General features: G+C 47.0%; 2 protein-coding genes across 4 annotated transcripts in view; both read left to right on the top strand.

Annotated features, from left to right (window-relative positions):
- Window positions 1-7,925, top strand: part of LOC114636634 (zinc finger protein 212-like) — a 16,186-nt gene extending 8,261 nt beyond the window's left edge. For 2 of the 3 annotated variants that reach the window (XM_028784699.1, XM_028784701.1), the window contains exons 2-5: window positions 1,843-2,232; window positions 2,355-2,481; window positions 4,310-4,390; window positions 6,001-7,925. In XM_028784699.1, coding sequence (XP_028640532.1) covers window positions 1,843-2,232; window positions 2,355-2,481; window positions 4,310-4,390; window positions 6,001-6,860 — 1,458 coding nt within the window. In that variant the 3' untranslated portion in view covers window positions 6,861-7,925. The remainder of the gene's footprint in view (window positions 1-1,842; window positions 2,233-2,354; window positions 2,482-4,309; window positions 4,391-6,000) is intronic. The other variant, XM_028784700.1, reaches the window with a different exon arrangement.
- Window positions 7,926-15,994: 8,069 nt separating this feature from the next.
- Window positions 15,995-24,502, top strand: Znf783 (zinc finger family member 783). The gene is given in 7 exon segments (XM_028784693.1): window positions 15,995-16,132; window positions 19,001-19,339; window positions 19,426-19,552; window positions 19,672-19,800; window positions 21,496-21,621; window positions 22,512-22,622; window positions 23,712-24,502. Coding segments are annotated over 7 exon segments (1,647 nt in total). The 5' UTR covers window positions 15,995-16,108.
- The last annotated feature ends 2,741 nt before the right edge of the window (window positions 24,503-27,243 follow it).

Raw genomic sequence — 27,243 nt, 5'->3', positions numbered from 1 at the left:
AAGCTATGTAATTAGCCTCAAACTAGTTTAAAGATGTCATTTCAAGATGGAGAACTGAGTCTTTTTCCATTATAAGTGGAGAAATGCATTCAATCTTCCATGGGTCAAAAGAAGTCAAGGTACTACTATAAAATAAAGAGATGGGATTTGTCTTAGCACCAGTAACTACTTTATAGCTAGGGTTTTAATAAGATCATAATATTGGTAACGTGACAGAAAAAATGAACATATAGAACAGGAAAGAAAAAAGATGATGGAAACAGGCTGACCACAAAACTTGGTTTATGGTAGAGAATAACATTACAGAATAGTGGGTAAATTTTGACTATTCATATTTATTATTATTGGATTTTCTGAGAAGGGTCTTACTATATGTAGCCCTGGCTGGCCTGGGACTCACAATGTAGACCAGAATGGGCATACACTCAGAGGTACACCTGTGCTGTGATTAAAGGAATGTGCCAACATGCCTGGCCCTGCTTTATTTATTTTGTGTGTAATGTGTGTATATAGGTGTGAGCCTGCCATACACTCATGTGGTCAGATGACAGCTTTTAGGGGCCTGTTCTCTGCTTCTGCCATGTGGGTTTCTGGTCTCAGGTTCTCAGGTGTGGCCATCATCTGATGAGCAATCTCACCTGCCTAAAATGGCGTAAGGTTGTTTTTTACATTTATTTACTTACATTGTGTGGATAGGTATGTACACACGGATAGTATGTACACATGGATAGATATGTACACATGGATAGGTATGTACACATGGATAGGTATGTACACATGGATAGTATGTATACATGGATAGGTATGTACACATGGATAGTATGTACACATGGATAGGTATGTACACATGGATAGGTATGTACACATGGATAGTATGTACACATGGATCGGTATGTACACATGGTTAGGTATGTACACATGGATAGGTATGTACACATGGATAGGTATGTACACATGCATTTGGAGGTCAGCAACTTGAGGGAAAAGCTTACTTAACTGTATGGTGGTATTTTGTCTATTTTTTTTTAATATTTTCAAAATTATTATAAAATATACGTGTAACTTTTTCTTCCTTCCCTCCTTCAGCACCCACCTTTTTCTTTTGAGACAAGGTTTCCTGTAGCTCATGCTTGACCTTGAACTTTTGATCCTACTGCCTCCATTTTAAGTACTGGGATTACAAGCATGCATCATGGTTCCTGTGAACCATGATAGATAGAAGTCAGGGTTTTGTTCGTGCTAGGTGAACACGATAGCAACAGAACAGCATACCCAGCCACACGTGGAGTTTTCTGTCTTCATCAGGGTTTCTGTTGCTGCTATGAAAGTCCATGACCAAAAGGCAAGTTGGAGAGAAAAGGGTTTATTTGGTATCACTGTTCATTATTGAATGACGTTAGGACAGGATCAAACAGGACAGGAATCTGGAGACAGGAGCTGATACAGAGGCTGTGGAGGGGTGCTGCTTACTGGCTTGTTTCCCATCGTGTAGTAGCTTTTTCAACCTGCTTTTTTTTTTTTTTTTTAATAGAACCCAGAACCACTAGCCCAGGGAGGGCATCACCCACCCCTCATCAACCACTAATTAAGAAAATGCCCTACTGGCTTGCCTCTAACCCAGTCTTACAGAGGCATTTTCTTATTTGAGGCTTCCTCCTTTCCACTGACTCTAGCCTGTGTCAAGTTGACATAAAACTAATCAGCACACTATCAGAATAAAAAAGTACTTTGGGGTATTTTTTGTATTTGTTTTCGGTAGTTCTGAGTCTTAGACTTGGACTTGCTTTCTTTGATGTTTGGAAATGACCTTGTCTGACTGCCCTTGTGTCCTCAATCCTACAGCACAGGAGGAAACGGCGCTCTACGCCGTTAGCTCCAGCCACACCACCCTCACAGACAACAGAGAAAAGCCCGTACTTGCAGACCACAGAAATCTCACTTTGGACAGTGCTGGCTGCCATTCAAGCCGTGGAAAAGAAGATGGAATCCCAGGCTGCCCGACTGCAGAGCCTGGAGGGACGAGCAGGGTCAGCTGAGAAGAAGCTGGCTGACTTCGAGAAGACAGCCGTGGAGTTCAGCAACCAGCTGGAGGGCAAGTGGGCCGTGCTGGGGACCCTGCTGCAGGAGTACGGGCTTCTGCAGCGGCGGCTGGAGAACGTGGAGAACCTGCTGCGCAGCAAGAACTTCTGGGTCCTGCGGCTGCCCCCCGGCAGCAAGGGGGAGGCCCCAAAGGTAGACCCTCTACGTTTAAGTTAGGCAAGAAGGGGAGCCCAACCTTGACTAATCAGATGTTCAATCACTGGATCGAAATCATCGGAGTCAGAGTGCTCATTTCTTGTGGCTTACAATTGCAGGTGTCCGGGTCCCTTGAGAATGATGGGGTCTGTTTCTCGGAACAGGAGTGGGAGAACTTGGAGGACTGGCAGAAGGAGCTCTACAGAAATGTGATGGAAAGCAACTATGAGACGCTGGTCTCTCTGAGTGAGTGAAAGTTTTTTCCCTAAAATTCTCTCAAGAGCCCTTCTGACTGTACATGTGACTGCCTGGCTCTTACGCTCTGAATCCTCTGCTGAGGCTGAGGAATGACACTCTTCAGGTCCTCTTACCTGCAGAGACTCGGAAGTGTCTCAGGGACGAGCCTTTTGTATTTCTTCTCTGGTAACACAATGGCTTCTTGAGACTATTTGGGTATTATGGATGATGTATGACGTAGGTTTTTAATAATATCTCTATGAAGTATTTTATTAGTTACTTTTCTATTGCTGTATAAGAAACTATGACCAAGGCAACTTAGAGAAGAAAAAATTTGTTTGGGGTTTATGGTTTCAGAGGACTAGAGTCCTTGATGGTCATCAGGTGGCCAGTGGCTGGAACAGCCCTGAGAGTTCTTATCTTGAACTTCAAACAGGGTGCAGAGAAGACTAACTCAAATTAGCCTTGAGACTTTTGAAATCTTTTTTCTGGTTTTTCGAGACAGGGCTTCTCTGTGTAGCCCTGGCTGTCCTGGAACTCACTCTGTAGACCAGGCTGGCCTCGAACTCAGAAATCCGCCTGCCTCTGCCTCCCAAGTTCTGGGATTAAAGGTGTACACCACCACTGCCCGGAAAGACTTTTGAAATCTTAAATCCTGCCCTCATTGAGACACCTCCTCTAACAAGACCACACCTCCTGTTTCCAAGCAGTTCTACCAAATGAGGACCAAGTTTTCAAACATATGAGCCTATGGGGGCCATTCTCATTCAAACCACCACGTGGTAATGTACTTTTGTTTTATATTTTGAGACAGAATCTCTATGTATCCTTGGCTGTCCTAGAAAATGCTATATAAATAGGCTGGCTTTGAACTCAGAGATCCTCATGTCTCTGTCTCCTGAGTGTTGGTACTAAAGGTATGCACAACTATGTCCAGTTAACATGCTGTTTTTAATATTTAAGATTGTTTGATGAGAAATCTTTTAACTTAGGAACTGTTACGGTGGCTCAGTGTATAGAAGTGCTTCCTATACAAACCTGATAACCTGCATTCAATCCCTGGAACCCGGGATGGGAGGGGACAACTGACTCCTTAAGTTGCCCTGTGCCACTGCATGTGCACTGTGGTGCAGATATACCCAGACTCTTAGATACCATATACATACTATCTAATAATAAATAATAATACTATTTAATAATAAAATAAAAACTTAAAGGAATCTTGTATCTTGAGATGAGACATGCAGCATAGGCTGAAAAAACCTTTTTCTTGGCAGTTAGCTGGCGTCCTCACCAGCCACTGTGTCTGCATGTTGTCGGGAGACTGGAAGCCCTGTGTGTGGAAGGATTTAGTGTAAACATTACTAACACATTCTATATAATGAATGCATGTTTTTCTTCTAAGACAAATTTTTTTTTACATGCGGGTCCTTGGAGAAGTATCAAGGAGGCCACTGGCTAGACCACAGTGAGGGCAAGGGACGTCAGGGTGGGTCAGAGGGGTGACATGTTACCCCAGATGGGTTACATGCTCAACAAGGCTGGAATTAGGCACTGTGGAAGGACTCCTTGGCAAAATTTCAGCTGTCTGGGCAGAGGTGGCGGTGCTAGGCAGACAGTGGCACCTGAGCCTAGTTGCCCTAATGAAGGAACATCAGGGCAGCAGCTTGAGAGTCCACTGGCCAGAAATGTCTAGGGAAACGTGACAGTAACATCAGCTCTTACGTCTTTTTAGCTCTTAGTATTGATTTGTTAACATCGTTTGTTCGTTGGCATCTGATCAGCATGCAGTAAGTTTTTATTCTCCTGGATTTACACTATATCTTTTCTAACCCAGAGGTCCTTGGCCAGCCAGAGGAGGAAGTGGAGTTGGGTGCAGAGATGGTGGGCGACTTGGTAGAAGAAGGTACTCACCTGGGTGAGTAGTTCTAGAATGTTCTTCTGTATTGTTTCTCCATCCCTGTATGGGAACTCTGTAGGTTCCCGTAAATAATAGGGAGCTTTCCCTCAGCTGAACTGCCAAATAGCATCATTAACCTCATCTGGCACGTGCAGGTTGTGGACTTTTGTTTGATTTTTAAAGGTTTATTATATTTTTATATGTGTGCATGGATGACTATGTGATTGTATAGAGTGTGTGTGGTGGGGGGTGTTATCCACAGAGGGCAGAAGAGGGGATTGCATGCCCTAGAGCTGGAATTACAGGTGCCTGTGAGCCACCTGGTGTGGATGTTGGAAACAAGTGCTCGTGTTCAGTGGGCCATCTCTCCAGCTTCTGCTTGTTTTCGAGACAAGTCTTACTATGTAGTCCACAGTAGCTTAGACTCACTATGGAGCTCAGGCTGAGTTTGAACTCATGATGCTCCCAGTTCTTCCTCCTGAATGGGATTACAGTTAAGAACACCACAACCTTTTTAGGTGACTATAGCAGCAGTTCTCACCTATGGGTTGTGACCCCTCGGGGGTCGAAAAACTCTTTCACAGGAGACCACTGGGAAACACGGATATACAGTATGATTCATAACAAAATTACAGTTATGAAGTAGCAATGACAATTTTATGGTTGGGTTTCATCACAATATTAGGAACTGTGAAAGGGTCACAGCGTTAGGAAGGTGAGAACCACCGCTTTATAACTGTCGCAGTGTAGATTGTGTAGTGTGCTTTTTCATGTCCTATGAGTAGTAGACGTAGGCTGTGGTCAGAATGAGAGACGAGGATGGGTAGTGAGTCACAGGGCCAGGAGAAAGTGACACCAGGAAAGGCATTTGAGCAGAATATCCAGGAAGAAGAGAACTGGATATGTGACCATTTTACTTCATTATTTTCTGTGTATGGGTGTTTTACCTGTATGTGGATTACATGCTTGCAGCAAAGAGGGTATCAAGGCTCTTGAAACTGAAGTTACTGATGGTTGTGAGCCACCATGTAGGTGCTGGGAATTGAACCTGGTCCTCTGCAAGAGCAGCCAGGACTCTTTTAACTGCTGAGTCATCTTTCTTGCCCCTGGCTGTGATTTTTAAACTGTTAAGTTTAGTGAGTTAAATGCAGGGCCTTTCACTAGGCGTGCATCTGCAGCTGGGTGTCATTTGCAGCCTCTTTTTTAAAAACCTTTTTAAATTTTCGAGATAGGGTCTGGGTTGCCCAGAGTGGTCTTAGACTCACTCTGCAGCCTAAGCAGTCGTTAGCTTGTTGTCCTCGTGCCTGATCTTTGTGAGTGGCTGAGGTACAGGCCTGCATCACCGGGCTCAGCTTCAAAGCTGCTATTCTAACATTTTTTAATTAATCAGCTGTTAGTGTGTTTTGACTTTTTTTTCCATCGGGATTAAGTACCAGTTGGTAGACAGGTTTGAAGAAATTACAGTAACGTTGTTCTCTCTGAGTAAGATATTGAGATCCTCCTCCAGAGTGTTCTGATTCAGCTGTTCCAAGGAGTGTTGATTTGAGCCTTCTAAAGTTCTCAGTGTTTTCTCTGGAGATAGCAAACATGCTGGAATGTGATTTCTTGTTGGTCTTTTTCCCTTGCAGCAGATAGGGCCATGGTGAAGCAGGAGATGCTGTACAAGCCAGAGGGCCCTGCAGGCCTTCCCAGCATGTTCTCCAGTGCTGCCACCGATCAGCAGGCTTTCTTTGGTGCGGAGCAGGCTGTGTTCTGGAATAGTCCAGGAGATTCTGCCCTCTTGGAATCAGGCCCTGGAGACTCAAACCCTGAGTCTGTTGAGAGCAGTAGAGACCCTGCTCCTGGTAGAAATCTGGACTGCCCCCGAAAACAGAAGTCTCACAGACAGGTGCAATTGAGTCAAGAGTGTGGACAGGGTCTGAAGGTGAAAACGGACTCCAGCCCGTACAAATGTTCCGAATGCCAGATCAGCTTTCGCTACAAGCAGCAGCTGACTGCACATTTGCAGAGCCACACAGGCAGGGAATCTTATTCTGCCACAGAACCAGAGGAGAGCCTTAGACCCAGACCCCGGCTGAAACCACAGTCCAAAAGGTCGAAGCTGCATCAGTGTGATGTGTGCCACAGGAGCTTCAGCTGCAAGGTCAGCCTAGTGACCCACCAGCGATGCCATCAGCAAGAAGGCCCCAGCACTAGCCCACAAATCCAGGAGAGATTCTCACCCAACAGCTTAGTTGCTTTGCCTGGCCACATCCCTTGGAGGAAAAGTCGGAGTTCTCTCATCTGTGGGTACTGTGGCAAGAGTTTCAGCCACCCGTCAGACTTGGTTCGGCACCAGCGCATCCACACTGGTGAGCGGCCCTACAGTTGCCCTGAATGTGAGAAGAGCTTTGTCCAGAAGCAGCACCTCCTGCAGCACCAGAAAATTCACCAGCGGGAGCGGGGTGGGCTGGCTTCAGAGTCTGCAAGACCCAATGGCCTGCTTTAAGGTTGCCAGCCCCTCACCGTCGTCCGGGGGCGGAGGGGGGGTGGCATCAGTCCCCCGAAGACACACTACAAAGTCTGGCTGACTTCTTCTTGAGGAGAATTGCTTCTGCTTTGCCTTCCTTGGCTAAGCACAGAGGCTAATCCGAGGCACAGAACAGAAGGGTCTGTGGCCCCAGCCTTTGCCGATTTGGCCTTGTTACTGGATTGGTTGCTTCTTTAGCCCCTGCAGGCCTCTCTCTGGTTTTCTCTTTTTTGGTGCACTGTCACACCACAGGGACTGGTGGCCAGTTCCAGGGCCCACTCTAGCATTTCACACGTCTTCCCAAAGTTGTATGGGGCCATAGAGGTATGTGGAAAGTTCAAGGAAGTATTACCCTCAATTTCTCTTCCTTTTGTAGCCTCCTTGTTAATAACTAGTATAAATAATTTAAATGAACTGTTTAGCTTGTTCTAAAGACCCCCCTTTTGGAGTTAGATTCTTGTTTTGTTTTTTAAATATAGCTCAAAACTTTGTTTTATAAATTTCAAGAGTTGTAGATGTTGTTCCTAACATGGGAACTGAGCCTACCCTCCAGGAGGGACTAGTTTATGGGGCTCTTTTAGCCCACCCACACTTAACATAGGCCAGAGAGCCAAGACCTCTGTGGGCTGCTGAGCCCACGCAGGTGGGGCTAATTTTCTCAGGTGGGCCAAGAGGAAGGCCCTGAAGCCCCGCTGAGATTTAAGACTGGTTTGAAGAAGCTGAGAGTTCAGTTGCAGGAGTTTGGTCTCCTAACATACTTTCCCCATCCCCGCCATGTCTCTGCAGCCCCGGGGGCCCGGGGGGCGGGATGAGGGGTGAAAGACTGAGCTTGATTGTGTGACACCAGGCATTACTTGAGGTTGTTGAGATTAGATTTTCCAATGGCTGTACCAGAGATGACGGAGAAACAGCACAGATGCTTGTCTCAGCAGTGTTAAGTTCCTGCCCCACTGTCATCTGGGGAGGGAGGTGAGAGTGGGTTCCTTGGTCATATGTGAATGTACTCTTGTCTGGAATAAATCTAGTTACTTGTATTTAAAAAAACACAATGTTCACATGTTTTCTGTTTGTCAAGAACCCTCACCTAGAGTTTGGGGTAGGCCTCATCAGGACGCCTAGCCCGATCCTCTGACCATCTTGCCTCAGAGCTCACACACTCAACTAGGGGTCCTATTTCTTCTACACTTTTGCTCCTTAATGTCAATTAAGATTTGGAGTCCCTGTTCCCAGAAGTTTGTTCTCAGCATCTGCTAGGAGCTTGAAGGTAGTACAGGCTCAAGCTCAATCCTAGACCTCTGGTTGGAATAGTTTTTGTTTTTTTCAAGGTGGAGTTTCTCTGTGTAGTCATGGCTGTCCTGGAACTCACTCTGTAGACCAGGTTGGCCTATCCACTTGCCTCTGCCTCCTGAGTGCTAGGATTAAAGGTATACACACTATTACTTAGCTTGAAGGGGTCAGTTTTAAAGGGCAAATAGTTTCAGAAGATGAGAGGGGCTGTCAGAGGCATAGGCTCTGTCTCTCCCTACTTGAGCTTTGGTAGGGCTTGGAATGTAACCGAATGACCTCAGATCTACCATGGCTTTGCAGGGTAGCTGCAAGATTGTTTTAATATATAAGAAGTTCATTCAAAAACAAAAAAACAAAATTCCTGCCTCCCCAACCCAAAAGCAGCTCCTACTGGAGAGTTAGCGTGACACTTGTTCTGTTAACACGTGCCAGTAGACTCCATTGGAAACCTATATCTAAAAGACTGAAACTGAATCTTCACTCAAAGCAAAATGAGTAACTTGGGATTTATGGCATATAGTTGTAAGTCAACACACAAGAACAGGAGGAGGACACAGAGGTGTCTGAATCAGGAGTGGTGAAACACAGGTATCTATCCTGGGCTCATCACGGGTCCATGTGCATAAAGCATCTTAACATGTCACACAATTAAAGTTCTGGGGTTTTTTGTTTTTTTGTTTTTTTTTTTTTTTTGGTTGGTGTTTGTTACTCTGTTTTGTTTTTCGAGACAGGGTTTCTCTATGTAGCCCTGGCTGTCCTGGAACTTGCTTTGTAGACCAGGCTGGCCTCGAACTCCGATATCTGCCTGACTCTACTTCCTGAGTGTTGGGATTAATAGCATGCATCACCACCGCTCGGCCACAGTTAAATCACTCATCTGACCCTCTAGTTAGCCTGGCTAGTCCCATCACCATGGAGAACTGTGGAGCTGTTGGACGGGGCTTTGTTCAGACAGAGTCTTGCCATGTCACTTGCTGTAGTGAGAACTTTGATTTCTTTGAAGGTTTTTTTTTTTTAAGATTTATTTATTATATGTATATGAGTACGCCATTGTCTTCAGACACACCAGAAGGGGGCATCAGATCCCATTACAGATGGTTATGAGCTACCATGTGGTTGCTGGGAATTGAACTCAGGACTTTGGGAAAAGCAGCTAGTGCTCTTAACCACTGAGCCATCTCTCCAGCCCTGGTTCCTTTGAAAAACACAGAAATTTTATAGGAATATGTTCTCATTCTAATCCCAGGGTGAGATATGGGACTGTTTGAGACTGTCCACAGCAGCTGGCTGATGTGCCTTGTTCTCTATTGGCATGATTTTAGCAGCTGCAGATAGTTTCTGCAAATATGTGATGTTTGGGATTCTGGGGACTTTTCAGATGGCACATAAATACGCCAGTCCCTAGAGGTGGGGTTCTGGCTGTTGGTTGGTTGCAGTTCGTTAAATAGTAACGAGCAAAGAAGAAACAAGAAGAAATTAGATACCTTGGCAGCAAAGATCACACTTGCCCCAAGGAACTTGATGCCCCTGACCAGCAGGAAGTAGTCTGAGGTCTTCTCCTTTCCCCTCTTCCCTTTTTTCTCTTCTATCTAGTGTTAGGGAGTCGAAAGGGTAGAAAAAGGATGGAGAAGGGTGGGGAAAGAACCCACAAAGTAGTCAAAAGACAGGCTGCAATCCCCAGTCCTATCAAAAGCAAACTTCAGTACAGCCTTGAAGGCTCCTACAGTATACTGCACCCTGTATCTTCAGTTACGTTGCTATCACATTATTCTTCCTGTCCTGAACAAGCCATCTTTGCTTCTTTGGTGTCAACACCTTTTGTGAGCTTCCCTCCTCTCCCGCATTTATTGTGTATGAGCACACATATGCCATGGCACGCGTGTGGACATCAGAAGACAACTTGGAGTTCTCTCCTTCCACCATGTGGGAATAGAGATCAGACTGCCGGTGTCAGGCTGGGTGGCATGCACCTTTACTCACTGAGCTGTTTTACCTTTCCAAATCCAGTTTTTAGTGAGCAAATAACGATAAATACCTGTTACAAGGTTAGTCTTAACACTCAGCATACATCACAGACAGAACATGTTGGCTGTGTTTGTATTCTATTAAAATCTAGTGCAGCTGGTCTTTGCTACTTCGTGAGGTTTTCCACACCCTTTATCCCCCACCCCACTTCACCCCTAACGCTAGATAGGTGAGAAACAAAGAGGGGAGAAAAGAATTAGAAAATTTCTGAATCTAATTTATTTTTGTTTCTTTTTTGACCACAGCTGTTAGCAAACTCCAGCAACCTCCCTAAATGACCAGCAACCACCGACCTTGTCTCTCGGTCCCCCACATTAATGTATCCTCTGAAGACTTCCCAGAATTCCAAAGGTCACACAATCACAGAAATTATCTGCAGCTGGCAAAACCATGCTTCTGCTAGAGCAGGAGGCAAACCATGGTTAGCTGCTTCAGACAGTCCAAAGTAGCCCCATATCCTACACCCAGGATTAAAACAAAAGCACATTCTTAAAATATTTCTGTATTTTTTAAAAGAACCCAAAATTCTCACTACATTCTAGTTTCCACTATTGGATTTTTGTACAGACTTCCCTAGACTAACAACATTTTATAATCTGCACTCCCAAATGGCTGATAGCTTGCTTGCTTGCTTGTTTCCTTCCTTCCTTCCTTCCTCCCTTCCTTCCTTCCTTCCTTCCTTCCTCCCTTCCTTCCTTTCTCTCTTTCTTTCTTTCTTTCTTTCTTTTTTTTTTTTTTGGTTTTTCGAGACAGGGTTTCTCTGTGTAGCCCTGGCTGTCCTGGAACTCACTCTGTAGACCAGGCTAGCCTCGAACTCAGAAATCCACCTGCCTCTGCCTCCCAAGTACTGGGATTAAAGGTGTGCACCACCACCGCCTGGCTGATAGCTTTCATAATTTAAAAAACAATAAGTTTTTTGAGACAGGTGTTTACTGTGTAACCCAAACAGACTTGGACCTTTTCAGTTTCCCTGCTCCAACTTTTCAAGTGCTGGGATTACAGGAAAGTGCCACATACCCAGATGAACATGAAGTTGTTTGCTTGTTTTGGCTTTTCAAGACAGGACTTCTCTGTAGCCCTGGCTGTCCTGGAACTCTGTGTGGACCAGGCTGGCCTCCAACTCAGAGATTAGCCTGCCACTGCCTCCCAAATGCTGGGATTAAGATATGCACCACCATGCCCAGTATACAACTAAATTATAATTTTTTTTAAGTTTTACTTACTCTGTGTGTGCGCGCGCGTGTGTGTGTGTGTGTGTGTGTGTGTGTGTAGGTCAGAGGAAAACTTTGTGAATAAATCTTTCCTTTCCACTTTTATGCAGGGCCTGGGATTGAACTCACATCAAGTTTGCATCATGTTGGGCAGCAAGTGCCTTTACATACTGAGCCATCTTGCCAGCCTCTCAACTGTTTTTTAAAATATTTCAGATTTATTTTATGTGTCTGAGTGTTTTGCTCAAATACATACTTATGTACCACCTGAGCGCCTGATGCACACGGAGGTCAGAAGAGGGGTTTGTACCCCCTGGAACTGACATTATGGATGATTGTGAGCCGCCATGTGTGTGCCACGAATCAAATCCTGGTCCTCTGCAAGAACAAGTTCACTTAAACCACTGAGCCATCTCTCCAGCTTCTCCACCAACCCCTCAGACTGCTTCTTACCCAGTGTCTTTCTATCCTGTACCCACCTCTCCTTGAAAAGCTCTTATTTAGTTCAGGATGGTCTTGAATATGCTATGTAGCTGAAAACAATCTTGAATTTATAATCCTTCTACCTACATTATCTGACTGCTACAGGAGTGAGCCACCATACCTGATTTATATAATGCTGGAAATTGGACCCAGGATTTTGTACATGCTAGACAGGCATTCTATCAACTGAACTACATCCCTGACTGTTCTGTTTTTTGTTTTTGAGACAGTTGGTTGTAGCCCAGGCTGTGCTTGAACTCCTTGTTCTCTTGCTTTCACCTCCCAAATGCTAGTAGTCTGGTCAGATGGGAAGGAAACGTGGTAAATAATGGTGGAATGGCCAAGCAGTTAAGAGGCAGACAGCAGTCAAACAGTTCGAAACCGGCGTGTGAGAAGTAGAGTAGTGGGAGCATGGCTGGGGCCAGACTTTTCATTTAGAAATGGGCTAAGGAATAAGCTTTGCAAACACTGGCCTTGATTCTAACTGATTTGGGTTGGGACTGGGGACTGGCGTGAGGAATGGGATATATTGTCGTGTGAGGTTTTGAGTGAGAGAGGCAGGAGCCGTGAAGATCTGTTAGCAGCTGTACTTGGAAGGGAGAAGGACAGGGTCACTAAGGTTGTTGAGTCATCGCTATAAAATGCAGGGATAGTTTCTTAACTGAGTCCTACATAAGGTGCTTGCCAAATGTTCATTTAATGAACATGTATAATGGGGTATCCTCAGAACAGAAAGACAGTATGGCTGGAATTCTCGGGGCGGGGGGAAGAGGCCTGGTTATACATGTAGTCTATGGTTTTTCTCCTGTGAGCATCCGCTTTGTCATTGGGGGGTGAATACCAGGGATTAAACTCAGGGCTTTGTGCATGCAAAACAAGCAGTCTCAACATCTACACCTCTACTTACTATAACATACTTGGATTGTAGGGTGAGCTGGGTCATGGCAATACCCTCTCTGAATCGTCCCTGTCTCTTAATGAGCACAGTAATACTTGAATGAATATACTGACCCCATCCCTTGAGTTATGTTAGGTGTCTATTGTATTAATTTTTGATGATCCCCACCTTCAATAGCAGAGGCCAGTGGCTTGCTGTTTCAGAGTGACCTGTGTCTGTTACATAAAGGTCGTGGCATTGTTTTAGAAGCCCCAAGTGTTGTTAGTTTATAACTTGTCAATTCCTTACTGGACCCTTAACATGTAAGGCCTTACTTGTGTATGACTGATCATCTGCATTGGGAGAAACGGGGTGGGAGGTGGGGGAGAATGACTAAGCCGAGAGACTGAGGCTCGCATCTGTAATACCAGCATTATGAGAGTCAAGGGAGAGAGGCCAAGGCCAAAATGAGACCTTGTCTTGAACGAGGAAGAGGTCAGGCTTGGTGTGGTGGCATACACCTTTAATCCTAGCACTTAAGAAACTGAGACTGGTGGATGTCTGAGTCAAAGCCAGCCTGGTCCACATACCCAGTTGATTCCAGTTAAAGGGAGCTGGAAGTGGCTTGTGAACAGAAACTGCTCTTGCAGAGGACTTAAGTTCAATTCCCAACACCCACGTCAGGCAGCTCAGAACTGCCTGCAACTCCAGATCCAGGGAGGTCCAACACCTCTGGCTTTTGTGCACCTGCATTCTCATGCTCATAGCATAAAAATAAAATCTTAAACACACACACACACACACACACACACAAAACCTCGCCAGGCGGTGGTGGTGCACGCCTTTAATCCCAGCACTTAGGAGGCAGAGGCAGGTGGATTTCTGAGTTTGAGGCCAGCCTGGTCTACAGAGTGAGTTCCAGGACAGTCAGGACTACACAGAGAAACCCTGTCTTGAAAAAACCAAAAAACCAAACCAAAACAAACAAACAAAAAAAAAACCCTCAAAATATTATAGAAGTAATTTTAACTTGCATTAGACCTACTATGAGCCTGACAAACCCAGATCGGTCTGTTCAAGAAACCACATTTTACTGTAAAGTGTTTTTTTAAAATATATTTATAAATTTAGCATTGAATGGTAGGTAACTTTGGTAACTGATACACAGAGCTGTAACCTTTGGCTCTGTAAACCGGTAGTTCCTGGGAACCAGTTAGCAATGCACATCTCAACACTCCACACAGTCTCTCTCAGTAGGCCCCTAAGATAGACTAGGTATACAATGACATCTGAGTTAGTGCCCTTCAAAGAACTTTTGTCTTTTCTTTTTGTTATTCTAGAAAATGTCTTTTTTTTGGGTGGGGGGTGTTTCGAGACAGGGTTTCTCTGTGTAGCCCTGGCTGTCCTGGAACTCACTCTGTAGACCAGGCTGGCCTCAAACTCAGAAATCCACCTGCCTCTGCCTCCCAAGTGCTGGGATTAAAGGCGTGTGCCACCACCGCCCGGCTTAGACATCACATTTTCTTTCTTTTAATTTTTTTATTATTGATTTATTTTATGTATATGAGTACACTGTTGCTCTCTTCAGACACACCAGAAGAAGGCATTGGACCCCATTACAGATGGTTGTGAGCCACCATGTGGTTACTGGGAATTGAACTCAGAACCTCTGGAAGAGCGGCCAGCTGAGCCATCTCTCCAGCCCTTAGAAAATGTCTTACTATGTAGCTCCAGCTGCCCTGATACTCATTATATGGCCTGGGCTAGCCTCGAACTTAGGATAATCTCAGCTTCCTGAATGCTTGGATTACAGGTCCATACCATCATGCCTAGCTTTAGAGGCAGCTTCTAAAATATTCTAGCTGTCAAAAAGTCAGTACTTAGAGTGCTGGAGAAATGATGATGGCTCATGGGTTAAGACGTCTTGCTACTCCTCCAGTGAACCCAAGCTCAACTCTCAGCATCCATGTCACGTGACTCACAATTACCTGTAACTCTGGCTTCAAGACATCCGACACTCTTGGCCTCCTCAAGCAACCCGAATGCCATGACATATACACACACAAAGAAACATACTAAAAAATAATAATAATAATACCATACTTCACCTATTGTGGCGGCTTACGATTTGTAACTCACTTCTAAGGAGGCCAAGGCAAGAGGCCTGTCTTGAGTTCAAGGCCAGTCCAGGCTATATACAAGTTCATCAGGCATATGGAGATTTCATCTCAAAAAGAAAATAAAATTCCTCTCCCTTTCTGAGTAAAGCTCATTGTAATGTTTTCCACCTTCTAGTACATTTTCAGATTTATCTGGTTGTATTGCGTGTTAACTGCTATCATCATTGTTATATTCTGGAGCAGGATCTCAATCTCACAATGACTATACTCATATAGTGTGGTGGTTTGAATATCCTTGGCCCACTATTAGGAGGTGTGTCCTTATTGGAGGAGAAGATATTGCCTTGTTAGAGGACTTGTGTCACTGTGGAGGTGGCTTTGAGGTCTCCTAATGCTCAACCTCTGCCCGGTGCAGAGAGAGTGCCCTTCTGCCTGCCTTGGATCAAGATATAAAACTCTCAGCTCCTTCTCCAGGTCTGCCTGCATGATGTTCTGCAGGGGGTACACGGATGCTAAGGGCCTCAAAGATGAGTGAGTGCAAGAGGAGACAACACCCTGAAGTACCTCCCTCGGGTTCTGCCCGAAGCCATGCAATTGCTCTACCACTGAGGTACGCCCCAGTGGGCTTGCATCATTTCCCTTAGCGCTTCCTACTTGTTCTGGAAAAAAACAAAAACAAAACAAAACAAAACAAAAAAGGAGTTTGGAAACCTTACGTTCTCTTCTAGATTCCCCTCTTAGAGACCCTAGAAAAGGGAATCTGAACACCCTTGGGATGAGGGCGTTCCGTCTCAGCACGGAATCGGTTCAGGGATTTCCTGAGCGTTTTCCTCACGGGCGTCTTCCTTGAATTCACCCGCCGGTTGGCTTGCCTGAGGCCAGCCTCCTGTCGCCTGTCGCCTGTCGCCTGCCGCCCGGTGGCTCCGGTGGCAGGGTCGACGCCGCAGGTTAGCAGCCGCGCAGTGCGGTCCTTCTGGCTCCAGGGGGCGCTGTGCGCGCCCGGCCGCGGCCTCCGCCGCAGCTCTGTCTAGGGGCGGCCGGCAGGGCACGTGGCTTGGGATCGAGCGGAGTTTGCGGCCGCTAGACAGCAGCTCCGAAGTTGGGCGGCTCCGGCTCCTCACCGACGCGCAGCCCGCGCTCGCTCCGGCCTGTTGACTGAAAATCAGCCTGCGCCTGGCCAGATCTGTCGGCGGAGGACCGCAGCTCAGCGACGACGCGGTAGCCATGGCTGAAGCGGCGCCCGCCCGGGTAAGCGCCCCGTCCCACGGCCGCCGCGGGCGAGGGTCTCGGCCCACCGGGCCCCGAGCGCCCCCGACCCTGGGCTCAAGGAGCCACCGGCCTGGAGGCCACGTAGGCCACCAAAGCCATCAGCCTACACCTGGCGGCGGGCGGCCTAAACTCCAGACCTGGTGGGTTGGGCCCTAAGACCGGTGACCGCGACATGGCCTCCGTCGCCCCGCTAGGCCGGGAGCTCGCCTTTCTCCGGAAGGCCTGGAAGGAACCGTGCAGCTAACACAGTCGAGAGTCCCCCTGCCCGTTGTTTCTTCTGAGACCTGCCGCCGAGCAGTCAGACAGGAGCCAGTGTCGCCTACCTGCCACATCCGCAAGGTTGAGGCTGCGAAGGGGCCTCAGGCCAACACCTTAGGATGAGCCCACCATTAAAATACCTAGCGACTGTACTTTTTCGTAGGAAACAATACTGAACCCAGTTTGCAACAGGTTTCTAACTTTTGTGACTGGTTTTTTTTTTTTCCACCGAAGATCTAGCGGTTCTCAACCTGTGGGTCTCATAACCCCTCCCGATCGCGTATCAGATATTTACATTACGATTCATAACAGTGGCAAAATTAGTTGTGAAGTACCAACAAAATAATTCTGTGGTTAGGATTGTCCTGGCTGGTTTTGTGCGTCGACTTGACGCAAGCTATAGTGGTCTGAGAGAAAGGAGCCTCAGTTGAGGAAATGCCACCATTCAGATGTAAGGTAGATGTTAGTAGTGATCAGTGGGGAGGGAGGGGGCAGCCGATTGTGGGTGGTGCCATCCCTGGACTTGTAGTCCCAGGTTCTATAAGAAAGCTGATTGAGCAAGCCATGGGAACCAAGCCAGTAATAGGACCCCTCTATGGCCTCCGCATCAGCTCCTGCCTCTAGAATCCCGCCCTATTTGAGTTCCTGTCCTGACTTCCTACAGTGATAAATAGAAATGTGGAAGTGTAAGCCAAATAAACCGTTTCTTTCCTAATTTGCTTTTCGGTCGTAGTGTTTTGTTGCAAGCAATAGAAACCCTAACGAGGACAGGGATCACCACAACCTGAGGGTCACAGCTATGGAAGGTCTCGAACCACTGAAAGTTTAGCAGTTTTTTTTTAGAAGGGTAGCTTGGATCCTGGTGGTCATGGTGGTGGAGGAGGAGGTGGAAGATGAGGCAATGGTGCATGCCTTTAAACCCCCCACTTAGGAGGCAGAGGAAGTACGATCTAGACCAGCCTGTTTATAGAGTGAGTTCCAGGACAACAAGGCTACACAGAGAAACCCTGTCTCAATAAAGAGGAGGGGGTTGGAGGGAGGGGGAGTAGCTTCGTAATGTTCAGTGTGCCAATTAAGAGAACATGCTATGCCAGGCGGTGGTGGCGCACGCCTTTAATCCCAGCACTCGGGAGGCAGAGGTAGGCGGATTTCTGAGTTCGAGGCCAGCTTGGTCTACAGAATGAGTTCCAGGACAGCCACGGCTACACAGAGAAACCCTGTCTCTAAAAACCAAAAAAAGAACATGCTAGGAGAATTTTCACCTGTTAAAAAAAGTCTCTCAGTAAGTGGTATCTATTATTACCAATACATCTCAGACAAGTTTCTGAAACTGTAGTCTCCTGGAAGCTTTTCTCTTTCTTTTTAGTGTGCTGTGTGTCCTTCTGGGTTCCCTGACTGCAAGGAATAGAAATTGAGCTGGAAATTCTCTAGGTTATGGGAGTAGGACTGGAAACTCTTTCGGTCTCTGTCAACCTGCTTCTAACCCTCAGCTGTCTTGCAGTACCTAATATCTCAACAAACTTGCTGACAGGATAGATAGCTCAACACTATGATAATAACTACAGCTGATACCACAGATGCTCAAGTCCCTTACGTAAAATTGTGTAGTGTTTGCATATAACCTACTCATATGTTTTAAAATATGTTGAATCGGTTTCTAGATTGCCAGTACAATGGAAAGGCTAAGAGTTGCATCGTGGAGGAAATGATGGCAAGAAAAATGTGGACATGTTCAGAATAGACGGTGGTTTTTGTTTTGTTTTTTGGTTTTTTTTGAGACAGGGTTTCTCTGTGTAGCCCTGGCTGTCCTGGAACTCACTCTGTAGACCAGGCTGACCTCGAACTCAGAAATCCACCTGCCTCTGCCTCCCAAGTGCTGGGATTAAAGGCGTGCACCACCACCGCCCGGCTAGATAGTGTTTTCTTTCCAATTTTTTTGTTTGTTTTTTGTTTTTCGGGACATAGTTTCTATGTAGCCCTGGCTGTCCTGGAACTCACTCTATATGTAGACCAGGCTGTCCTTAAACTCACAGAGATCTGCCTACCTCTGCCTCTGGAGTGTTGCCATTAAAGACATGCCTCTCCCCATCAACACTGGCTCCAAATATTTTTATCCCACGTCAGGTGACTTTTTGATTATAGACCTGCAGGTACATGGGACAAAATGCGATTTAGACATACAACAACAACAACAAAAATGCCACAAACCAGTGTCACACTATGCAGCCCTGGCTGGTTTGGAACTTGCCATTTAAATGAGATCAGGTTGGCCTTGAGCTCACAGAGATCTACCTGCCTTTAGCTCCTGAATGCTGAGATATTAAAGACATGCTACTCTGTCTGGCTGGTCTCAACTTTTCAGTCTAGGCTAGCCTAGAACTCACTGTTTAGTTCAAGCTGCCCTTGAATTTGAGGCAACCTCCCTGCCTCAGTCTGTGAATGTTGAGAGTATAGGTATGTGTACTACCATGCCTGGTTTATGATGTGGATATTTTGATTATATGACTTTCTTGTCTCTTCAGCAGCTTTCTGAGAGGGCCAGTCAGATGTGTATTAAGAGATAGTCCTACCCCTTCTTTTTCACTCCAGCTAAATACAGAGAAGAGTTCATACCTCCACTCCACGGAAATCACACTGTGGACCGTGGTGGCTGCCGTTCAGGCCTTGGAGAAGAAAGTGGATTCCTGCCTGGCCCGCTTGCTGACTCTGGAGGGACGCTTAGGCACAGCAGAAAAGAAGCTGGCTGACTGTGAGAAGACAGCTGTGGAGTTCAGCAGCCAGCTGGAGGGCAAGTGGGCCGTGCTGGGCACCCTGCTGCAGGAGTACGGGCTGCTGCAGCGGCGGCTGGAGAACGTGGAGAACCTCATGCGCAACCGGAACTTCTGGGTCCTGCGGCTGCCCCCTGGCAGCAAGGGCGAGGTCCCCAAGGTAGCTTTTGGATCCCCTGATGTAGGGAGCCTACGGGCCTGTGGCTGTATGCATGTAGGTGAACAGGTGTGACACTGTGGTTTCAGGTGCCCCTGACCTTTGATGACGTGGCTGTGTATTTCTCTGAATTAGAGTGGGCCAGACTGGAGGACTGGCAGAAGGAGCTCTACAAGCATGTGATGAGAGGCAACTATGAGATGCTCGTTTCCCTGGGTAAGCCTTCAAAGGAATACCTGGGCTTTCAAACAACAGTGACTTCCCACAGTCTTTGCCTGTGCTTTGGGCAGCCAGACTCAGATCTTTCTCCATGTCTTTCCCCCTTCTGTATGCAGATTACGCCATCTCCAAACCAGACATCCTTACCCAGATGGAGAGGGGAGAAGAGCCTCGTCCTGCAGGCCCCTGGAGCCAGGAGAAGGGAAGCGAGGACGAGACAGCATGGCCAAGGAGACCAAACACCGGTAAGTTTTGGTACATCTTGAGGCTGCTGGAGCAAAGCAAACAACAAACTGCCTTCCTGGGTAGACTGGACCAGTTTGCAGCTGGGAAGGGAACACAGGCCCTTTACCCAGAACTGGCTGCACTTTGTTCAAGGATGCTCTGAGCAGGAGTAAAGAGAGCTGTAAGGATTCTGGCTCTGTATAAGAGGCACCAGCACAAAAGGGATGCTTGTGAGGTCAGAGGTAGCAAACAGAGGTCAAGGATATAATAGGCCTCTTCTGCATGGACTGATGGTCAGTCGTGGGAAAGCATCTGCTCTGTGCACCTGCCGTGGTATCCATGTCCACCGGCCGTCACCGTTGTTCAGCTGGCCACAGCAGGAGACTCCTGCTGTTCTGCTTCTCTCAGGGATAGGTCCCTGGGGGAGAAGGCTAAGGATGCTCCAAAGCCAGTGTTTGACAGTGGCTCCAAAGGCACTATTGTTGACTTCTCTGGGGGCTGGCAAGGCTCAGTGGGTAAGAACACTCACTGTTCTAGCAGAGGACTCCTGTTCAGTTCCCAGCACCCACGTGGCAACTTAGAGCTGTCTGCAACTCCAGTTTAGGGAATCTGGTGCCCTCTTTTGGCCTCTGTGGGCCGGAGTCATGCATGCAGTGTATATACATACATGCAAGCGAAACACTCATACACACTCTCACACATGTACATGTTTATTTACTTATGTTATTTTTGGTTATTTAATTTAGGGTCTCACTATTAGGTAGTGCTGGTTGTCCTGGAATTCACTATGTGAACTCATGGAGATCTGCCTGTTTCTTTATTCCCAAGTGCTAGAATTAGAGACCTGTGCCACTATGTTTGGCAATAAAATAAATATATCTTTTAAAAAACATAACACAAAGTAGAACAGAACAGTAACCACAAAATCATTATAATACCAGTTTTTGGCAAACCTAGGTTATAGAGTAAGATCTTGTATCAAAAAGAAAAGAAAGAAAAAAAAATCAGTAATAGAAATTTGCCACCCATTTCTCTTCCTAAACACAACCACAATATTATCACCTACCCACAGAAAATCATCTAGCACCCAGTCCTTATTCTGTTTTCAGTAGGGACTTGGATCTTAATTTTAATAACCCAAAGTCCACATACTGCATTTGATTTATGTCTTTTAAATCTATAAAAACTCCATCCAAGTCCACCCACATTTTCAGCAGCTTTACTGAGGTGTAATGTATGTACCATGGAATCCACCTATGAAAGTATAACCCTGACTCCTCAAGGTTGGAGGTGGGAAGCTTGTAATCTAAAAACCCCAAACAAATAGAAAAGAATCAAGAGTTGATGTTTAAGTGGGATATATAGAACAGGCTTGTAATCCAAGCTATTCTAGAGCACAGGAGACTCATGGGTCAGAGCCTGCTTGGTCTACAGAATGAGTTCAAGGCCAGCCTGGGCAACTTTATGAGAACTTATATCAAAATTTAAAAGTAAAATTAGGGCTGGTGAGATGGCTTAGCAGGGAACAATGACATGTGAGAGACACAAAAAAATAGGCTTTAGACAAGAATTGAGCTACAGGCAGTGGGCATGGCCACTGTATCTTTATATTCTGTCTTTGGTCTGATAGCCCAGAGTGCCAGAGACTCTTAGTGTGGCCCCGGAGTTTGGGAGACCGTGGTATTGTGCTCAATGACAATGGTTTGTGTTTCTAGGCATTTCTCTGAGTCCAAAGCAGGCCCCAAGTCCAGCTAGCCCTGCCCAGGAGGAACCAACTCAAAGGCAGACACCTGAGCAGCAGCAAGAGGAAGCAAGCATGGCTCCACCGGAGCCAGGCACTGGTGAGTGAGAACCGCTGCCCAGCAACACTGGCGTTCTCAGCATAAGAGACAAGCCAGATGTTGAACTCTTGGGAGCTGGACCTTGAAGAGGTAGGGTTAGTCTTTTCAGTGCTCAGATGTCTGAATAGCACTGTGGGGGCCTGGATACACCCGTCTGCCTGGAGTAAGGGGACGAGTGTGGATGGGTCCGCTGCAGCTTTCTACAGTGGCCAGGTAACGGGTGGCCTCTGTCTCACCTCCCAGGAGGGCACTAGGTTGGCATGCTGCAGTTTCTCAGTATTCTTTCTGAAAACTTGTTGAGAACTCTGACTTTTCTCTTTCATCCAGGATCTGTGTCTGCTTCTGTTTACAGGTGGTCCTTTTCTAGACTGACTCAGAGGACGTGAGCGCCATGCAAAGAGCTGGGCTTACTGCGTCCCCTTAGTCTTCTCCTGCTGATGGCCTCACTCCTAATCCTTTTGGCCTTCCTTCCAGTGATTTTTCTGCATCTCCCCACAGCACATGACCTCTTCCTTCTCTGGAGTTCCACCCGGCCCGTATACGCTCAAGCTGTATGCATGGAGTGTGTGACATGGGACTTGAGTTAGGAGGGTAATGTCCCCACCCATTGCAAACCTGGGATTCAGTTCTGGGACCTTGCCAACCCTTCTATTATTCTGAGACTGATGAAGGTGGCAGATGTGGAGGGCAGGTTATGAGCCTGGGCGTTCACGGGATGGACGATGTGCGCTTCATAGCTCTGTTGTCATCTCAAGCCCTCCAGATGAAGCCTGAGGAGTTCTTCTTCCTGCCAGACCCTTAAGCATGTCCAGGGCCTGCTGAGGAAATGGCCATGTCTCCTGTGATACTTGTGTCAAGAATGACCCTCATCGGATTTTTCCCTCTCACAGGCATTCCAGCAAGCACCAGCACTTTATCAATTAAACAGGAGGAAGTCTCTGCAGAGGGAGGAGAGTTGCTACCCTCCCTTCCCACAGATAGCCTGCCTTCTGTGGGGCCAGGTGAGTGAAAGAGAAGACACTTGTGACTGTGGCAGAGCCTCATAGAAGCTCAGAGGGCCATTTGGTAGTAACAGCCTGTGGTCAACTGGCCTTAATGCAAGTCACTGCTTGACAACATGCTGCAGATAGACAGCTTCTATCTGCTGGTGACAGAAAGGCTGTTTATGGTCCGCTCCACTCCCACAGTAACCCTGTGAGGTGACCTGTGAGGTAGATTCACAGCCTGCGGTGTCTTGCACTGTGTGTGTTGATCTAGAGTTTCAGTGTAGGTCCTTCACCTGGATTCCATATTTTTTTGATAGAGCTCAATGCCAAGACAGTTTATTTTCTGTCCCTGGGGACCACTCTCCTCGCCTCAGCCTATGCTTTTCATAGCTCTGTTCCTTGTCACCATATCTCAGATACACTCTTGCATCAGGTGAGACCTTCCCTGAGACCGCACAGGAATCACAGGCTGATAGGGCAGCACACACCTTAGTGAATTTGTTTGGGATGGGTGACATACAGGCAAGTCACTCCCCTCTCATCTAGGCCACACCCCCTTTTTGAGATGGGATATACGTATTGAGATGGGGTGTATTTAAAGTTGGCTGGCTTTAAAATCACTGTGTAACTAAGGCTTGTCTTATATTTGTGGCAATTCTCCCATTTCACTTCCCGAGTGCTAGGATCACAGCTACATGTGACCCACAAGGCCTCTTAGATTGTGAGTATTCTCATCATAACATTTAGGGTCTTGGTAGAACCATTGACATGGCTGGAGTGTCTTCCCCCACAGTCTCAGCCATCTGTCTCAGAATCAAATCATGGACTCTGCAGGGTCCCCAGTTCTTGGCTTCTGCAGCTTTCTTCTTCCTCTGAAGTTCTTAGCTCAGCTTCCAGGAATAAGGCATAAGACAGCAAACAGTTGAAGAATACATGAGACACTGCCTGTCCTGTAGTGTCTGTGAGTAGGACCCCTGGCCTGCTCTGACGGCACTCACAGAAACTGGGGAAGGGAGGAAAGGCTTGAACCTGGGACAAGAGCTGGATCGAATGGCAAGGGAAGCCATGTGGTCATCTTGGAACCAGTAATGATTCCTTTGTCAGGTGGCGGTACTGTGACCATCAAGACAGAAGCCCTGTCTGAGGAGGAACCTGAGCAGCCGCTTCTGGAGTCCTTGAACCAGCCCATATTTAGAGTCCACAAAAGGCCCAGGATTAAGACTAGAGGCCACAGATGGCATCACGTCCAGGGAGTGTCAAGGGTGCAGATTGGGGAACCCCAGGCAGCAGAGGCTATGGGAGAGCCACCCTATATCCTTCCTCGACCACGGAAGCAGGCATTCCTGTGCCCTGACTGTGGGCAGAGCTTCCGCTTGAAGATTAATCTGATAATCCATCAACGGACTCATGCAGAAAAGGAACACAGGGAGGCTTGGAGTAGCTTGCCTGTTAGGTCAGGGAAAAGCTGCTCCACACTGGAACCAGGGGAAGTGGTGGTGCCGGGCCCTGTCATCCGTTGGCTTCCTGAGGAGCCCACAAGCCACCGGTCCCCAATAAGTCATGCCTTCATGGGACAAAGGCCAGCAACTAAGGTTTACCACTGTAGTAAATGCCTGCACTCCTTTCAGCAACGGAAGAGCCTGGTACTGCACCAGTGTCAGCACATAGGCAAGAGGCAGGGCTGGCCTGCCTGTCCCTACTGTGGCAAGGCCTTCCGCTGGCCCTCACACCTCTCTCGTCACCAGCGCATCCATACTGGTGAGCGCCCCTATCAGTGTCCCCAGTGTGGCAAGGCCTTTAACAGGAACTACCACCTGACTGTCCACATGCAGACGCACTCCTGAGGCCAAGCAAGCCTCATTTCTTCTTGCTTTCTGTCCTCCCAGGAATGCTGACCAAGAGCCTGCCATGATACTCTCTGGCTTTCCTGGCAGGACCTTTCTCCTCAGGGCCTTTCTCTGTGCCTGACCTGAAATTGGTCCCTCAATCTGGGATGGCTTTGGAGAGTCTGTTTTTATTTTCCTTTCAAATTGGAAGCAGCTCTTTTGGTGACAGTGTTTGTATGACAGGAAGCCTCTGTCTCCTAATTCCTCCCTTTGGACATTCCTGACTTGTAAAAGATTCTTAAGATTTAAGGTCAGGCCTCTTTCGCTGGTAATGCAGGCAGTAGGAACAGAAACTGTCTCTTCCAGGTGAGACAAGAGACCTGGGGGAAGAGGTTTGAATGGAGAAATGTCTGCAGTCCACCTGAGAAAAGAAAGCAGGATTGACAGATGGCTAAGGGGAGCCCAGGACATTTGCATTGGTTTGTTTTTTTACTTAACTTTGTTACTTTGAGATTTTTCTTGGAGACCAGAAGCTGCTTCTGTGCAGGAACTTTCTGCTACCTCCTCCATGTGGGGTTGACAGGGTGGGAGGACCGGCTTAGTGTAGACTTGCTTCAGTGGGGATGTCTGGAAAGCAAAGTGCCAGGGGTTTTGAATGCCTAGGATGGCTCCCTGTGAGTCCATGTGAGTCTCTCCCTCACATGGAAGGCACATCCATCACTGCTACTTGTGAGGGAAAGGGAAGCTGGGAATGGATTACTCCTCGCAGATCTCAGTGTTGACAGTGAAGTTGTGTAGCTGGACTTTGGCTACTTTGTGGGTTCTTCTTTCTTCTATCCTTCACCCGTTTTCTTCCCTTCCAAATAACAATAGCTAGGAGAAAGAAAAGGATAGAGGGAAAAGTGGGTGACATTATCATTAGACTACTTCTTGCTGATAAGTGGTGTTGAGTTTCTTGGGAACAAGTTTGATCTTTGATGTCAGGGTATCTAATTTGTTCCTTGTGCACAACTACATAACAAACCACAACCAACAGCAGCCAAACAACCGCCCTCCGTCAGCAACAACCCACCATCAGCAACAGCCAACTCTTGGGGCTCTAGCATTTACCCTCTTGAACAGTCCCCAGAATTCCAAACAGTGCACACTTGCAAAAACTATCTGCAGCTTGCAAAATCACACCCCTGCTAAAGCACAAAACAAATCATAGCTCCTTCGGACAGTCTGAAGCAGTCTATTTCCCACACCTGGGTTTAAGACAAAAACATTCCTATAAGATTTCTGTGTTTTTCAAAGAAACCAAAACTCCACTGTTGTCACTATGTGATTGATCCATTGTGACAGGCCTTCAAAAATGCCTGAAAGAGAATGTTAGAGCAAGCCCAGGAAGCACCTGTCCTTTGGCCCTCTCAGAGCTCATGTTCCTTGTGTGACAAGGAGAACAGCTCCAGGATGTCACCTTTGAGTTGTGTCAAAAGAGGCACTGGACAAATATGGATGGTTTTGGTCTTCCTATTAAGTCTGGGACACTTTTCTTGATCCTGTGTCCTTCAGACAGGAGGGACCTTTCTTTCCTGCCAAGTAGTAGAAGTTCCTTCACTTTCCAGCTGAGCTGGTACTTTAGGGGCCCTTCAAAAGCACAAGCTCCAGACCAGGAATTAGAGGTGATAGTGTCATGCTTCAAAGTCATGAGAGCGGGTGCTTCATGTGCCTCTTTGTCACAGCACCTTGGGTGCTGCCTAGACAGCCTGATGGGTACTTCTGGAGGTGGGGTGATGGATTCCAATTCTGATAGTTTGCTCTCTTGTTTGGCACTCAGACACCAGAGCACATCAGATATGCTCCCAGGTGCCTTCATCCCTGGCTATGCTATTTCCTAATGCCCTTCAGACTATAGCCATTCAAAAGTCCTGCACAAACGAGGCCGAGGGTAACACTGTCGTCATTCCCGGGTAGGGCTAAGTAAGCAAGTGTGTGGCATGCAGCCATGGTTCTGGACTCTACTTGCCTTCTCACCCAACCATTGTTTATGCCTTAACAAGCAAGACAGCCATTGTCATTAAGTGCTCAGACAGGATGTGGACAGTATAGTTTCCCAAGCTTAATCCTCACCTGCAAGTCCGCATGCCGCTGTCCTGGAGATTCCTGGTCTCTCTTCTAATGCTTTAGATGTTCTCTGGAAACAAGTATTCTATATTTGAAGCACAAATTCAAGTGCTAGGGGCGAGGAAAGAGGTGCTGTGTAATCCTGGCTGGCCTTGGGCTTCCAGTGATTTTTTTTTTTCCTACCTCTACCTCCAGACTGGGTTCTAGGATTTACTTGCCTTTGCCATTATGCCCAAGTGGGCTTACTGCATTTATCCTGGAGTTCAATACGACAGGTTAAAGAGTGTTTGGAGTTGAATGAACAAAGCCTGCTTGGTTGCAGGAGCAGATTCTTCTGACCCATTTTGTAAAACAAAGATGTGGTTGGGCCACGAGGCCCTAAGAACTACGGAGATGGAAATCTTAGCCTAATCGGTGCTCTATAAACACACTGGAATAAGCAACTGCGTGTTTGTGGCCTAGTTTGTTCTGGGGAGTCTCAGCAGGTGACCCTAGTGGTTGGCTTGGCTCAACAGTTCATAGGTGAAAGAAGCTGAACACCTGGCTCTCAAACCACACCTGCGGGGGACAACACGCTATAGCGAACGCTGTGCGGCTTGTGCTCCCAGCTAGCCAATAGAATCTGGCTTCTCTACCGCCAGGGGCGGAACCTCCAGGGCTAGCCAATGGGGAGCCGTCTTGTGAAGGGTGGGGCCTGCGTTTCT

Source organism: Grammomys surdaster, unplaced genomic scaffold (genome assembly GCF_004785775.1).
Source record: "Grammomys surdaster isolate TR1022 unplaced genomic scaffold, NIH_TR_1.0 124726, whole genome shotgun sequence".
NCBI lineage: Eukaryota > Metazoa > Chordata > Mammalia > Rodentia > Muridae > Grammomys > Grammomys surdaster.
Note: the sequence above shows the minus strand (reverse complement) of the source record. Positions and strands in the feature narration are given on the sequence as shown.